Raw genomic sequence first — 16,654 nt, 5'->3', positions numbered from 1 at the left:
GTAGCCCACAAACCCACCAACACACTAAAACAGCAGCTAATGAACTTGAAAGACCCCAGACAGACAACAAGCAAAACTAATGTAATTTACAAAATACTTTACAAGAACTGTAACAAACACTACATTGGACAAACGGGCAGAAAACTAGCTACTAGGATACATGAACAGCAACTAGCCACAAAATGACATGACCCACTCTCATTAGTATGCTTACATACGGATGAGGAAAGACACCACTTTGACTGGGACAACACATCCATTCTAGGACAAGCCAAACAAAGACATGCATGAGAATTCCTAGAAGTATGGCATTCCAACCAGAATTCTATCAACAACCACATTGACTTGGATTCCATTTACCACCCCCTGAGAAAAAAACCACGAAATTACATTATAATAGGAAATGATATCACCACAGGAAATGGCATAACCAACACAAGTAAACCCAAACATATAAACAGAAAGCAGGATACACCACCAGTGCTTCATCTGGAGGCTCACTGAAGATGTTACCTAGTATGGTGACGAAACATCTGAAAACAAACATTCCAGCTCAGACAGCAAACCTACACTCAGAACCTCAACCTGAGCTACAAATCTTCTCAAAACTTGCTAATTGAAATGCTGTAAGAAATGCAAACCAAAAGGAGCAATGCCCATCAGAATGCACTTCATCAGAAATGCATTGATATTATTATAACATTTTTTTCATCTGTGCATTTATTAATCAATGTCAACTGTCACATGCTATGAAGCAATCAGAAATTGGATGCATGATTATACATTAACAACCTTTTCTGCCAAGACATTGTATCTTATTGTTGGTTAATTAAGTCTTATTCGGCTATGTGTCAATAGCTTTTTTTAAATTATTTCATGTCATCCATCTCAACTTCATGAACATTACACTTCATAATAATAATATTACTGTACAATTGATAGGAACAGTTACAAATAGTTCATTCTTGGTTGCACAGACATGGTTGGCTGACTATCACGATAGTCAGTAGTTCAGAGGCTCAAACTGACGACCTAGAGTGTGAGCTACTGTAGCTGCAGAAATATCAATTCAATTAAATAATAATCTGGAATTTGTATCTATTCTATGCAATAGCGACCTTGAAACTCTCATTGATTTTTGTAAAAAAAAACTGATCCACAATTCACTAAAATGTGGTTGACTCTTAATTACGTTATGAAATATTCTAACAGTCCATTCAATTGGAGAAGGTGGCTCATGATCACTTTTTTAAAGGGCTATAGGGATGAGCAACAGATTTGTTCATCATTCATGTTTGCCTTGCCAGGGATGCTCACATCTCATCAAGGAATAATAAAAAAAAACCTGGCTTCCTTCTCTGCAGTAAATTGTTTGAATCTGATTTTCCCTTTTCTATTGACAACGCATCAAGATAGGTTTGGAAGCTCATGAATAAACACTGGACAGCAATGAATATTACAAGGAGACAGCAAACATCTATAAATAGGCACATGCAACATATGACAGCGATAATCAGCCTGATTTCATAAACGAATTGAAGTGACCCAAATCCCACCGAGTTACAACCATCAGAATTCATTACAGTAATCAGAAAATGTTGCTGAGGAGCATAATGCAAATGAGGACGTGGATGAATGACATCAAATAATTTTATAACAGGCTGTTGACACAATATGTAATTCAAGACAGATAGCTAAATGAGATTTAATTAACCCATAACAGTAAGGTGCAATATCTTAGCAGAAAAGGTTATTGATGTATGATAAGGATCCACTTTCCTTTTGCTGGTGCAACATAAGGAGACACGTTGCTATGGATTGCCTACAATGTCAAGCACGTGCATCACCAGTGCAACAAGAACTATATTTCTTCACTCAGTAGAGGCTTTATATATTGGAAACAAATGTGTCTTTAGGATGACTGCGCACCTGCAACAAAGGGCAAGTAGGGAAAGATGAGGTTGTTGGTTTCGGACACTATAACAAAATGAGCTGTGAAACTGAGATTCGATATAAGTGGGGAGCTGTTCCCAAATTAAGGTGTTAATAAGGATGTAATCATTCAACAACTTAGTGTTCCGCATTGCAGAAATAGCTCTCTATTGCAATGGCCCAGATTTTTCTGTTTAAAGTAAAACAAGGCTAATAGAGTTTGCTGTGTAAATAGTGCAGCAATTTCAGATGAGGGCAAGATGTGCAGTTAATCTTAGACATGTAAAGGCTACTGTCTGGTTTGGGCCACTTCATCATTAGTTTTGTAAAAGTGATATCTCACTATCTGTCGTGCCATCGAACAGTGTGAAATTGCTGCATTTGCAGGGTAAATTAACAACAGACAGTTGTTACTTTTAAAAATGTGGTGAATGTTCATGATGGCTAGCCAACATTTCACATTTAAGGAAATGCTTACAAGCGTGCAATGTCATTATTTAAGATTTGAATTGTTGATAGTGATTTTAAAGATAGAAAATCATTATTTTAAACTTTTCCTTTGTCTTCTCCCCCCACCAACACTTAATCCAAACTTCCTTTTAGCCTATTTATTCCTTTCTGTATCTAATCTGACATTAAATTTACCCATTCTACCCTACTCTCCCTCCTCACTCACTGTTATTCATTGCACAATCCTATAATCTGTTTGGTTAAGACGATACAAAATTACTTGCTCTAGTTGTTAAGTCCCAGGTGAATTTCCCTCCAAGTTCCATTATCAGACTGTACTGTCAGCAAGTTGGCAAAACAAAAAAACTAAAACCCAATTGTTTAGCTGATGATAGACACTGTTACACGGCTGCTTATAATAGTTTTTGGTCCATCATGATGTTCTGTTGACACATTGGACACTAACTCATGATCAGATGGCATGGAGTTTGTTACTGTCACCAGATTAATAAATGTACTTTCTATTTACCTTGGCCTTTTTAATGGGTCTCAACGTAAACACTTGTAATACTGTGAAACAGATTCTTTGTGAACATCACTTACTTCGATACTGCTTTTTATTTCATTTTGTGGCAAATGTGGTAATTGTTTGTATGACAAAATCCATTAGACTTCACAATTCTGCACCAGCCTAAACCCTGCTAATGTCTGTGTTTTAAACATGAAAGAGTTTGTGGTGCTGTCCTTCACGGTGCATTGTGTTGTCTGCCCACACTCCTGTTTGACTTTGCATTGTTCACCAGCCCCTGAGGCAGACATTGTCTGTAGGTAAGATTACAGAGTAGAGCTTATATTAACTGGATTCCCCTACAATGCCATCAACTGAAAATGAGAAAATTATACATTGCTGGAGATTAATACAGTACAGCTTATGTTAATAGGATTGTAGTGCTTCAGATGTTGCAGAAAGCAATTTACAATACAGTGAAACAACTAGTCTTGGTAGTGAAATAGACCATATATTTCTGTTGAAAATAACAGCAATGGTTATATTCTACAATTTACTCATCAACTTACTGTGGGGTTGAAAAGTCTATTATTTAACCCACAAGCAAAGGTCTTGATATTACTTGATATATTCATCATTTTTTATTTTCTTCATTCTCGGTTGAGCAATCATATCAAACGACTGAAGAATCCTACACATTTCTTGTGTTAGTACCTCCTTAGGATCAGTCAGCTATGTTCCCCATAATATGAGTATCATTGTACATGGGGGTGGATGAATGATATCGAAGCTGACATGTTATATTAAGAGAAAAGCTTGCACAGACTAGGCTTCATTCTCTTGAGCTGAGAAGGTGAAAGGTGATCTAGATGAAATATTTATGATTTAAAGAGTTAATTCAGTAGAGGGTGCAAGCCTAATTCTTCTTTTGGAGGAGTCCAGAACAAGGAGGCAGAACATTAAAATTGGAGCTAACCAATTCAGGGCTGATGCCAGGAGCTCTTCAACATAAAAAAAGGTACCAAAATTATAGAAGCTTTCCTCTGAAAGAACATTTAGTTTGGGGTCAATTGGAATGTTCAAACCTGATATTGATAGGCAAAGATATTGAGATTAATAGAAGGAGATAGGATTTATATCAGTAATGATCTAACTGAATGGTGGAACAGACTTCAGAGGCAGAATGGTCTGCTCCTGTTCCAATGCTCCCATTAAATGAAGGGCTATGAATTAGTGAATATTCATTTAATTATACTGGTTTTATAGACACCTCAGTTTAAAACTAGTTCTGTCCATGCTAATGCTACAATTCCATTAACTATTAGGCATCTTGATGAACACTGGTGGAGAGTTATAGGTTCCAACCCCTATCTCCAGTTTTTTTATTGACAGTTCAACTGAATGAACAGAAAATTAGTGCTTCAGATACTGGTTAATCACAACATCTATAGCAGTGATAATGACAGCATCAGTGCTCATCTATTTATTGAAAAAGGTTCTCCTCATGCTTAAATGGAAAGTATTTCATTGATCCAGGTGTGAAGCATGCAAAACTTTTAATCAATTAAAGTGCAAAACTCAGAAAATCTATGTTATTGATTTAACCATATAATCCTCACAGTCTGCTGGCAAATCCGGGAAGCCCGTAAACCTGGATCAATGTCAAAATAGCCATAACTCAGTAATGATAACAGACAGTACAAGGTGAAGCCCAGGTCAGTATAGAAGAAGATTTGGAAGAGGTAATAAATGTTAAATGTCGAACAGGGTGCAGGAGCATGCCAGTATGTTTTATCCACCCTATAAACACTTAATTAATGGAGGATGCTATAAAATCTGAATCATCCATTGAGTAGGCACATCAATACATATCTATGGGAGTGCAACAGTGAAGAGGTAGCTGTCTGTGATGTATTCCATACTGATCAAAAAAATACTTCTCAGGTTTAGTCCATGGTCTGTGCTGACATAGTTGATCTCAGTTGGTGGCATAACTAATAAAACCGAGGCAGAGTTTTCATTCATATTCTCAGCCTGGTGACCTCTGCTGGGAAGTATTTGAAAATGCATAAGTTAGGAGAAGACAAAGTGAGCAATATTTTCCTGCTGACTGTGTGACTCTGACATTGGAACCATGTGTGGGTCCTGAGTTTGCACTGTCTGGGATCGAGACTGGCACAGCAGTTTTCATGGAGGTGGTAAACAAATTGGCCACTTCTGGATTTGTTATCCTACCAAGTGGATGGTGAGCAGGATCTGATGCTGCCATTTCACTCAGCATGCCAGCTGCTCTGAAGTTGTGGCACCTCCACTGGAGAAGTGTCCATTGCTAAGAGAGCTTAGAGAGGGTGAGGGCACCTTAAAGAGGAGGCTTTCTTAGAGGAGCAAGGATAAGTTAAAAATATTATCCAACTGAGGGTTGTACGCCCCATGGAATGGAGAAAAATATTCTGGGGCAGGGTGGGGAGCAGTGTTTGGGACATTGAAGGTATTTTTCCTTCATGTGCTCCAATTGTTAGACTGTCATGCTTTGTGGAACCACTTGGGAGCATTCCTTCATGAAGCTGGCAGCCTCCTTAAGTGGCAAAGGTTAGGGAGACCACGTTGTCACCAGCAAAATGCCAGAAAGCCCTCTACACCACCTCCACTCGGAAACTTAATTATTTAAATTGTTTATTTGCCTCAGTTCTCTGGCCAGTCAATCCACATCTGCTCTCAGCTGCTGAGTTTCTCCAGCAATTTCTGTTTTTGTTTCAGATCTCCAGTATCCATTCTTTGTTTTACTAAAACTTTGGGATTTTTGCTGGGAGTGGGGTTTCAATGGTCCCAGGAAAGAGGCAGGGCCCTGTAAAGATCCTGGTAATTTTTATTCCCAGGTTTAATCTGTATATCCCAACTCTACATTAGCAGTGTATCCAAGATGGCTGGCATTGGAAGTTCGCGAATTAGGAGCTTGACATAGCAACAGAGAGACAATTATGGCCATAAGGTATGATGTGCTGAGAATGCTTTAGGATGGTCCAGTGGGAAGGAGAATGTACCCAGGCAGGAGAGGTCTAAACATTCCTTTTGAATTCTCAGAGGGTGTCCATTAATGGCGAGCCAGAAATAGTAACAAGCAAGCACTTAACCTTATAGTATAACGAAAAGCAAAATCATGCAGCTTTTTATCATCAGTGTGAAAATTTCCACTTTTAAGATGGATTTATGTAGGAGCTCAGCTTTCATAAAATCCATAAGAAAGGGGTATACCTTCCCTACATTCCATTAATTCAATGGATACATCTTCTGAGGCAATTTTATGAGCATATATTCATTCCATAGATAAACTGCTTTATGAAAGCATGATATGCTTCAATGTCTAGCAGTCATTGCCACAGTGTAATGCCTAGCAAGCCCCTTTCACAATTGCTTCTGGTGTCATGCTGATTTTTTTCCCCTCTTGAACTCAGGTTGTAAAATTACTGCTTACAAAAATGGCTTTCTGCTCATTGATCTAGAAGCCTGCACAGCACAAGAAAATGTCATTAAAAATCAGCATTTCTCAGGTCAAGCTCCTAAATGGTAAAACAAAGGAAGACACACTGCGCAGCTTGAAAATTCCCATTAAAATTTTTACATGAAGCATCACCACTTGCTGCTTCTAAAATGAGATTTTATAACCTGATTAGCATTTTCAACACCAGCCAATATTTTCTTCTGATGGATGTACCTGAAACAGTGGAAATGCTCTTGCTTTTTGGATCCTCTGAATCTCAACGTGCAGAACAGATTCTGGTGTCATTTTGTCAGTTTTACAATATAGTCAAAACAGTAAACTGTTAACCAATTTGACAAATGCTTACACCAAAAATACTGGCTATCACCCACATTTAATACTGGCTTAAATACCAAGCACCAAATATTTGCAATGAACAGACAGAGTAACAGACACTGATGCATTGTCTGATGGGTGGCCGTGAAACAGTTATTACATGCCACTAACAGTTCTTTACTTTAAAGTAATTTCCAGCTGTTACATTGTGAGAAAACAATAAATTTACAGGGAGAAGCGTGATTTCAATCTGTCATTTTAAAATGGTTATAGCAGGAGCGATGAGGAAATTGAATGAAATTGTGGAAATTTAACAGGTGAAGGAAAGTTTGGAGGTGCATCACAAAATTCACAGTGGCAGTCTTAAAGGGTTCAATACTGCAAGCTGCCCAGCTTCCTGTCCATGAATGCACTTTAGGTCCCAGAAAATATTGAACTATTAACCATACATTGTTCAACTGGACAAAACAGAAATGATTAGCCTTCACTCTTACAATGCATGGCATAATTGGTGACTGTGGTACAAAAGATGGGGTCAGTCAAAGTCATAATTCCATCACCAAAGAGTATGAGATGCCTGAAGAAGTCAGCAAGAGATAATGGTGCCCTGTATTAAGTATACAGGAGTGCAAATTTCTTCTTCAGAGCAATACTAGAAAATAAATGTTTATGTTAAAGAGACTACATTGCATTGGCCCTGGCTTCATGGCGCTCTTTCTCCATATTTTCATCTAATGGCAGTATCAGCAATAATGAAACCATCAGAAGCACTTATTACCAGAGTGACGGTTGGGAGTACACATAGTGGCTTCTAATCCTGGTCACACCACAGTCGGCAAGTCAACCCTCCAACCAAGACAGCAGGGAGAGGGGCTCTTCACCAAAGCTCATCCTCTCTGAATATCCCAACTCTACATTAGCAGTGTATCCAAGATGGCTGGCATTGGAAGTTCGCGAATTAGGAGCTTGGCATAGCAACAGAGAGACAATTATGGCCACTTTTCTCACTTTATCTTTCTTTCTTTGAACTCTTTGGTCTTTGGAGTCTGGTCGTGGAGACAACAGCAGCGAGGGAACTTTGTCAGTCAGCCACGAGGAGAAAGGTCATGATTGGCGATGTCAATGTCCAGAGTGATACCGGAGCTGGACTCTGCAGTGAGATGGTTGACATGGCAATGGAGCATGGCAGTGGATGAGGCCCAGCATGGGCCAGGATGGCAGTAGTGGTGGTCATGGCCAAGGCCTTGGGAGCAGCGGTGAGATCTGGTGCCTGATAAATATCAGCAGCAGCAGACAGCAGCAAGACCAGCTGGTACAAACAGGCAGGTACACACCCACACATGGGAGAGCAAGCCCCCTTAGGGAAAGCCCAGCTTGGAGCACCTGCAGGCCATGGCTTAAAGAAGGACTGGATTGGTTGATTTTTAACTTTATATCTATATTTTTTTCATTTGTATTCTGAGAACATTGTAATGATGAACTTTTAAATTTAGATATAGAAGTTGAAAAAATAAAGAAACAAGGTTTTGCAATGAGGTACTTCATGTCTAAGATGGTGCCATGTGTGGTGACATTGTATGCTTCTCTCTGTTTTCTTGTACCTCATATCTGGGAATACATGACAATAAAACCTAAATCTAAAATAGCATTTCCAATAATCCGAAAGGGATTCACAAACAGGATGGATGCAACAATCAACCACAAAATTGTCTATTAATCTTGAGTATTTTAATGACTATTTTTCTCTGAAGGGACAGTGATGGTGAATTGACTAAGAAAAGCACTGCAGTGATGGGGAAACAAGATGTTCCACAGCTGCCAAGGACATAATCTATCTGGCTTTAGCGAAGGAACAAAGTGCAATTACATGGTTCGGTGTAGTCTAAAGGCCACCAAATAATGGGAAGGACGGAGAGGAACAAATTTTGAACAAAATTACAAAAAGTTGTAGAAATTATAGGGTAGCTTCAATTATCCCAACATTAGACTGGGACAATATTAGTGGAAAGGGAGGACGGGAGAAGAACTTGTTCAGTAAAAGTTTGCACAGCATCATGTTTCCAGTCCACTTAGAATGGAGACTAGAAAATATAATTGAGAACCCAGCTGAATGTAAAAGGTTAATAGAGAAGGTGAAAAGGAAAATGATGGGAGCAAATAGAGAAATATGAAAAGAGTGTGATCATCTCGTACAAGGGAATTGGAAAGTCTTCTGTATGAATATAAATAGTAAAATGTTGTTAGATGTTGTCGAGGAGAATACTGAGATACAGGCTACCAGAATAGATGGGATTGAGGTTCACAAGGAAGAGGTGCTAGCAATTCTGGAAAGGGTGAAAATAGATAGGTTCCCTGGACCAGATGGGATTTATCCTCAGATTCTCTGGGAAGCCAGGGAAGAGACTGCTGAGCCTTTGGCTTTGATGTTTATGTCGTCATTGTGCACAGGAATAGTGAGAGAAGGCTGGAGAATAGCAAATGTTCCCTTGCTCAAGAAGGGGAGTAGAGACAACCTGGTAATTATAGACCCATGAGCCTTACTTTAGTTGTGGGTAAAGCGTTGGAAAAGGTTATAAGAGATAGATTTATAATCATCTAGAAAGGAATAAGTTGATTAGGGATGTCAACATGGTTTTGTGACGGGTAGGTCGTGCCTCACAAACCTTATTTGAGATAGTGACCAAACAGGTAGATGACAGTAAAGTGGTTGATGTGGTGTATATGGATTTTAGTAAGGCGCCTGATAAAGTTCCCTGTGGTAGGCTATTGCACAAAATACAGAGGCATGGGATTGAGGGTGATTTAGCAGTTTGGATCAGAAATTGGCTAGTTGAAAGAAGACAGAGGGTGGTGGTGGTTGATGGGAAAAGTTCATTGTGGAGATCAGTTACTAGTGATGTACTGCAAGGATCGGTTTTGGGGCCACTGATGTTTGTCATTTTTATAGATGACCGAGATGAGGGCTTAGAAGGATGGGTTAGTAATTTTGCAGATGACACTAAGGTCAATAGACTTGTGGATAGTGCTGAAGGATGTTGTGGGTTACCGAGGGAGATAAATAAACTGCAAAGCTGGGCTAAGAGGTGGCAATTGAAGTTTAATGTGGAGAAGTGTGAGGTGATTCACTTTGGAAGGAGCAACAGGAATAAAGAGTACTGGGCTAATGGTAAGATTCTTAGTAGTGTAGATGAACAGAGAGAGATCTCAATGTCCATATACATAGCTCCCTGAAAGTTGCCACCCAGGTTGATAGGGTTGTTAAGAAGGCATATGGTGCGTTAGCTTTTCTTAGTAGAGGGATTGAGTTTCGGAGCCATGAGGTTGTGCTGTAGCTGTACAAAACTCTGGTGCAGCTGCACTTGGAGTATTGCATACAGTTCTGGTCACCGTATTATAGGAAGGATGTGGAAACTTTGGAAAGGGGTCAGAGGAGATTTACTAGGATGTTGCCTGGTATGGAGGGAAGGTCTTACAAGGAAAGACTGAGGGACTTGAGGCTGTATTCCTTAGAGAGAAGAAGGTTGAGAGGTGACTTAATTGAGACATATAAGATAATAGATGTAGATTTGCTCGCTGAGCTGGGAGGTTCATTTCCAGACATTTCGTCACCCTACTGGGTAACATCTTCAGTGGGCCTCAGGCGAAGCAGTGTACATGATTCCTGCTTTCTATTTATATGTTTGGGTTTCTTTGGGTTGGTGATGTCATTTCCTGTGGTAATGTCATTTCCTGTTCTTTTTCTCAGGGGTGGTAGATGGATCTAACTCGATGTGTTTATTGGTAGAATTTCGGTTAGCATGCCATGCTTCTAGGAATTCTCATCCGTGTCTTTGTTTGGCTTGTCCTAAGATGGATGTGTTGTCCCAGTCGAAGTGGTGTCCTTCCTTATCTGTATGTGAGGATACTAGTGAAAGAGAGTCATGTCATTTTGTGGCTAGTTGGTGTTCATGTATCCTGGTGGCTAGTTTTCTGCCAGTTTGTCCAATGTAGTGTTTGTTACAGTTCTTGCATGGTATTTTATAAATTCCATTAGTTTTACTTGTTGCCTGTATCGGATCTTTCAAGTTCATTAGCTATTGTTTTAGTGTGTTGGTGGGTTTGTGGGCTACCATGATGACAAAGGGTTTGAGTAGTCAGACAGTCATTTCTGAGATGTCTTTGATGTAGAGGTGAGTGGCTAGGGTTTCTGGACATGTTTTGTCTGCTTGTTTGGGTTTGTTGCTGAGAAATCGGTGGACTGTGTTCATTGAGTACCCAATCTTTTTGAATACATGATATAGGTGATTTTCCTCTGCTCTGAGTACAGGAGTTGGGAGGTCATGTTGTGGCTGTACAGGTCATTGGTTACTGCTGGAAATGTGTTGCTGGAAAAGCGCAGCAGGTCAGGCAGCATCCAGGGAACAGGAGAATCGACGTTTCGGGCATAAGCCCTTCTTCAGGCTTATGCCCGAAACGTCGATTCTCCTGTTCCCTGGATGCTGCCTGACCTGCTGCGCTTTTCCAGCAACACATTTCCAGCTCTGATCTCCAGCATCTGCAGACCTCACTTTCTCCCCAGGACATTGGTTAGGCCACTGTTAGAATATTGCGTGCAATTCTGGTCTTCTTCCTATCAGAAAGATGTTGAGAAACTTGAAAGGGTTCAGAGAAGATTTACAAGGATGTTGCCAGGGTTGAGGATTTGAGCTATAGGGAGAGGCTGAACAGGCTGGGGCTGTTTTCCCTGGAGCATGGAAGGCTGAGGGGTGACCTTATAGTGGTTTACAAAATTATGAGGGGCATGGATAGGATAAATAGAGAAAGTCTTTTTCCTGGGTTGGGGGAATCCAGAACTAGAGGGCATAAGTTTAGGGTGAGAGGGGAAAGACATAAATGGGACCTAAGGGGCAACAATTTCACGTGTATGGAATGAGCTGCGAGAGAAAGTGTGGAGGCTGGTACAATTGCAACTTTTAAAAGGTATTTGGATGGGTAAATGAATAGGAAGGGTTTGGAGGGATATGGGCCAGGTGCTGGCAGGTGGGACATCTGGTCGGCATGGATGGGTTGGACCGAAGGGTCTATTTCCATACTGTACATCTCTATGACTCTATAACTGCCAGGCAGAGTTTAAATGCATGTCAAAGATCAATGCGACTGGGACACTGTCCCAGTCTTAACTGAACTTTTGACATGTACATGAGCATAGATTGTGTTGGGATATCTGGTCGGCATGGACGGGTTGGATCGAAGGGTCTGTTTCCATGCTGCACATCCCTATGACTCTATATCAAGCAGTATGATGTCTTCAGCAACCCAGCAGATGCAGCACAGTGAAAATACACTGGCTGCGGCTGGACTGGTCTGTCTACTCCAGGAGACTTCCAGCTTGTGTCACAAAAATCCATGATCAGAGCCACTAACATCAAGCCAGTGTTCTTCTCTGACCACTGCCTCCTACTGACTTACAGTCACATGCAGAAAGACCAGAGGGGTGTCAGGGGAAACAAGCAAGCAGAATGTGAAACTTTTGACGCCAGGAAAGATCAAGGAACTCAAAAGGATTTACAAAGACTGAAAAACTGTGAAACCTGGTAGGAAGCAGTCAAGGCAAACATCAGAGGCTTTTTATCCTCAAAGGTTTCATCCTCAAAAGATGAGAATAAATGAGCATTTTTATATACTGCCAGGAGCTAAATATTATAAAATCATCTGTAATACCTAAAAAGAGTACTATCAACAGAACAGAAGTATAAACTGAACTGTTTTTCAGTGCATGGAAATGTGTTTTTGCCCAACGAGGTTGAAAGCAAAAATACCAATTTGAAATACACGCAGCATTTCCAGTACTATTCTGAAAACGTATGTTATTTTTATTTTAATTCAAAAGTTGCGTGCTATACTATAATCTGTTTAGGAACACTGGGAAACAGACTTCTTGTTTTCAAGTTGGATCAAAAGCCATTTGCTAAAGTTGCTGCTGAGAACACAATGAAACATCAACATATGACACCAGAGATTGGATAACATGAAATTGATTCCCGCTCTGGTGAATTCCTGACACCAGACATATGAATATGGATTTACTGAGTGCACAAGATTGATGTAATGTGATAAGAGGTGTGATAGCGAACGCTGAATGGTGGAAATGGAGGAGTTTTGTTGGTTCACTGGCACTTCACAGACTTCATCAATGATTTCATTCACACAAGGGAAGTTGCCATGTGACATTCTGACAACTTATCTGCGGCTGATAACTTTAAAACACTGAGCTCTAAAATCGTGATAGCATTGCTCTTAACGTTAAGTGCACTGCAATAGCCTTGATACATAGGCCAAGATAACTTAAAATAAACCTATTGCTGAGGTCAATTATTGATTAATCTCACTCAATCTAAATGCAGCTTCAATTGTACTAATGATTAAAAGCATCAAGTGTAAATGAAGGTACACTGTACTGACAGCATATAAAAAGTTTACTCATGACTGAAAGCATCATTGTTAGGTACCAACTTGAGGTGATTCATCTAATTCAGGCTACAATGGAATTCTCTGTCATGGCTAAAGTCTTTTATAGTACATTCTGACATGTGTTCGATAGCATTACTCACCATTTACTGTGACATACACCCAGCTGCCATTATGAAATGTGTCATATTGCTGATCCAACATGAGCACTTTGCATTCATACCATCCTTGGTCCTCCGAGTGGAGCTGGTCAATTCGCAAAGAAGCCTTGTCATACAGACTGGCACGGCCTTCAGAAACAAAACAAGAAAACATTTATTAATGTTAAAATTTCAGGAATCTCAAGTGGCAGCGGATGGCACAGAATAAATCTAAATGAATGTCACAAACACAGCATGTCAATATTATTTCTGTGAAACTAACCATAGTGTAATGGTAGGCACTGAAGGTCAATCACAGTGGTTCAGAAATCTAGTAGAAAACTCTACATTATATTGAAAGCAAAGAATGTGGAGACTAGAGATCAGCAATAAAAACATAAAATGTTAGTGAGGTAGTCTAAGTCTGGCAACATCTGCAGAGAGAGAGGAACAAAGTTAACACTTCAAGTTCAAATACCAGTCTTAGGAATTCTTCAGTTCCAAAAGAAAATCATACTGGACGTGAAATGTTAACACTGCTTCATTCTCCATGATGCTGCTAGACCTGCTGAATTTGTCCCTCATTTTCTGTTTTTACTCTATAATGTAGCACTGACACGTGATTCCTGCCCAAACATAAAAGGGCACTCCAGAGTGCACAAAACTAATATTCAATTCTGAATACTCCTTTTTCAATGTATTTTTACCGTATTAAACAATACAACTGCTTCATCAATGACCTACTCTCCATCAGAAGTTCAGAAATGGGGACGTTCATCGATGATTGCACAATATTCAGGACCTTTCATGACTCCTCCGACACTGAAGCTATCCTTGTCAAAATGGAACAAGATCCAGGCTTGGGTTGACAAATGGCAAGTAACATTTGTGCCACACAAATGCCAGACAAAGTGCATCTCCAATTGAAGATAATCTAACCAATTCCCCACTGACATTCAATGGTGTTACCATCACTGAATCTCCCATTATCAACATCCTTGGGATTACTATTGACCAGGAACTCAACTGAAGTTGTAACATAAACACAGTGGCTACAACAGTGAGTAACTGACCTCCTGACTCCCCAAAGCCTGTCCACCATCTACAAAGCATAAGTCAGGAGTGTGATGGAATATTCCCCACCTGGTTGAATGGGTGCAGCTCCAACAACAGTCAACAAGCTTGACAGTGTCCAGGGCAAAGCAGACCACTTGATTGGCACCACATCCACAGACAACCATTCTATCCACCACTGACGCTCAGTAGAAGCAGTATATACTATCTACAAGATGACCGTCAAGTGACTGTCCTTCAAGGTGGACTTTGGGATATTTAACAATGCAGAGTAGCCGAGCAGAGGCTGATAGCCAAGTTTGGTAGCCATGAGGATGGTGTCAACCAGGAGCTTGGGTTCATGTCACACTACAGGTGTCCCCTATTACACTCTACACTCTCTCTCACACACACACACACTCTTACATACCCATGCAGACTCTCAAACACATGGTCTCTCTCTAAGACACACACAGTTTCACGCACACCCCCTGACACACATATACTCCGACACATTCATGCACACACCCTATCAAGCGGACACACACACGGACACGGACACACACACACACTCTCTCACTTTATCTCCCTGACATGCATACACGCACACATACAAGCTGCGGTGTGAATTTCCATTTGCAGATTGTATTTGCAGATACATTCTATTTTGTTCAAAAAGCACACAATCTGTAGGCAGTCAATTTTATAAATTCCTACTTTGGAAATAGAACCAGCCTGACTCAAGATTGGAATACAAACAGACTCTAACCTCACACCTTTAATGCATTGTCTGGGCTGAGATGTCACCTTTTTTTAATAAATCCTGAAGTTTTATTTTCTCAGGAATTTGACTTGAAAGAAGTTCTGGGATTTACATACTAATGAATTGAAACCTGCAACCCATTCTAAAAGATGAAATACTTAACAGATATCCAGGTTTGTTCAATATATCGCATCAGTTGTATGACACTATGATCTTTTGCAATAAATTTTGTGTCCTATGATTTTGTCCCACTAATTACCTGATGAAGGAACAGCACTCCAAAAGCTTATACTTTCAAATAAACATGTTGGACTATAACCTGGTGTTGTGAGATTTTTGACTTTATCTACAGTGCACTGCAAAAATTCACTAAGGGTCCTTAGACAGCACCTACCAAACCCATGACTACTTCTGATAGAAGGACAAGGGAAACAAATTCATGGGAACAACGCATCTTCAATTTTTCCTTCAAAGCACTCATTATGCTGACTTGGAAAAATATCAGTGTTCCTGGGTCAAAATCCTGAAATTCCACTGCTAAGGGCATTTTGGGTCTACCTACATACATTGATCGTGATGTTCAAGAAGGCAACTCACCATCATCTTCTCAAGGGCAACTAGGAATGGGCAATAAATGTAGGCCCGGCCAGTGATACCCATGTACCATGTATGAATAAATTTTAAAAAGTTTTGGTCAGCTCTGTGCACAATAGATTTGATTCAATGAACATTATCATAATAGTCAAATCTTACATTGCTGTTTCTTCTGTGAGCTACCTATTGAGGTAGCCTTCACCACTTCTACATAATCCTGATCCAAAGAATCCTTGAATGCACCTTCCTACTCTATACTCTACAAACAAAATAGTTCTGACAATCAGCAATTTCATTCCTATTTACACTGATGGATTCACTATCTGTAAAAAGAAAAAGCTAAGCTCATATATTACCATAACCAGCCCAGGAGGAAAGGATGCTCTATACTTTCTGACTATTGTCCACCATTTCCCCATTTCAGAATCAGCTCAGGAAGGTGAGTAAAACCAACATCCAACCTTATCCCACTCATTCCCATGAGATGGCATAGGTTAAAAACAGGGGCGTTAAAGTTTTGAACAGTATCTTTTCAAAAGCTTCCTTTCTAGAATGCAAGCTGTCTCTCCATGTTAAGTGCTGGCAGACCCAATATTTTCTGTCTCTAATGAGTAAACATCAGGTGTGAGAAACAGATTCACTGAGATGCTGACGTAGTGTGATTAATTCCTGAGAAAAGGCATGGGAGTAAACATGGTGCAAAAATCAGAGGTTCTGGTCCAACTTAGTAAAACGAGGAGAAAGATATGGAGATCTCTGTGTAACTGTGGTGGTAAGATCTCTATGGGAAAACCATAAAGTAAATTAGATAAATTTACCAAGTGGATCCAAATGAAAGGTTTATCAACAATATTACATTTAGAAATAAGACCTAAGACAAGCCACATATTAATAGGCAGGTAAAATTTGATGCAAACAGGTATTTTCACTTGAATTGGTCTTATCAACCACAA

At 39.9% G+C, this 16,654-nt stretch overlaps 1 protein-coding gene across 2 annotated transcripts in view; it reads right to left on the bottom strand.

Annotated features, from left to right (window-relative positions):
• The window catches only part of igsf9bb (immunoglobulin superfamily, member 9Bb), a 651,679-nt gene that overhangs the window by 354,552 nt on the left and 280,473 nt on the right, over positions 1-16,654 (bottom strand). For both annotated transcript variants that reach the window (XM_043676763.2, XM_043676764.2), the window contains exon 3: positions 13,295-13,441. In XM_043676763.2, coding sequence (XP_043532698.1) covers positions 13,295-13,441 — 147 coding nt within the window. The remainder of the gene's footprint in view (positions 1-13,294; positions 13,442-16,654) is intronic.

This window comes from Chiloscyllium plagiosum, unplaced genomic scaffold (genome assembly GCF_037043375.1).
Source record: "Chiloscyllium plagiosum isolate Xiang-an unplaced genomic scaffold, Cpla_swu_hap1 HiC_scaffold_29, whole genome shotgun sequence".
NCBI classification, from domain to species: Eukaryota; Metazoa; Chordata; class Chondrichthyes; order Orectolobiformes; family Hemiscylliidae; genus Chiloscyllium; species Chiloscyllium plagiosum.
This window is presented reverse-complemented; position numbering and strand designations above follow the sequence as displayed.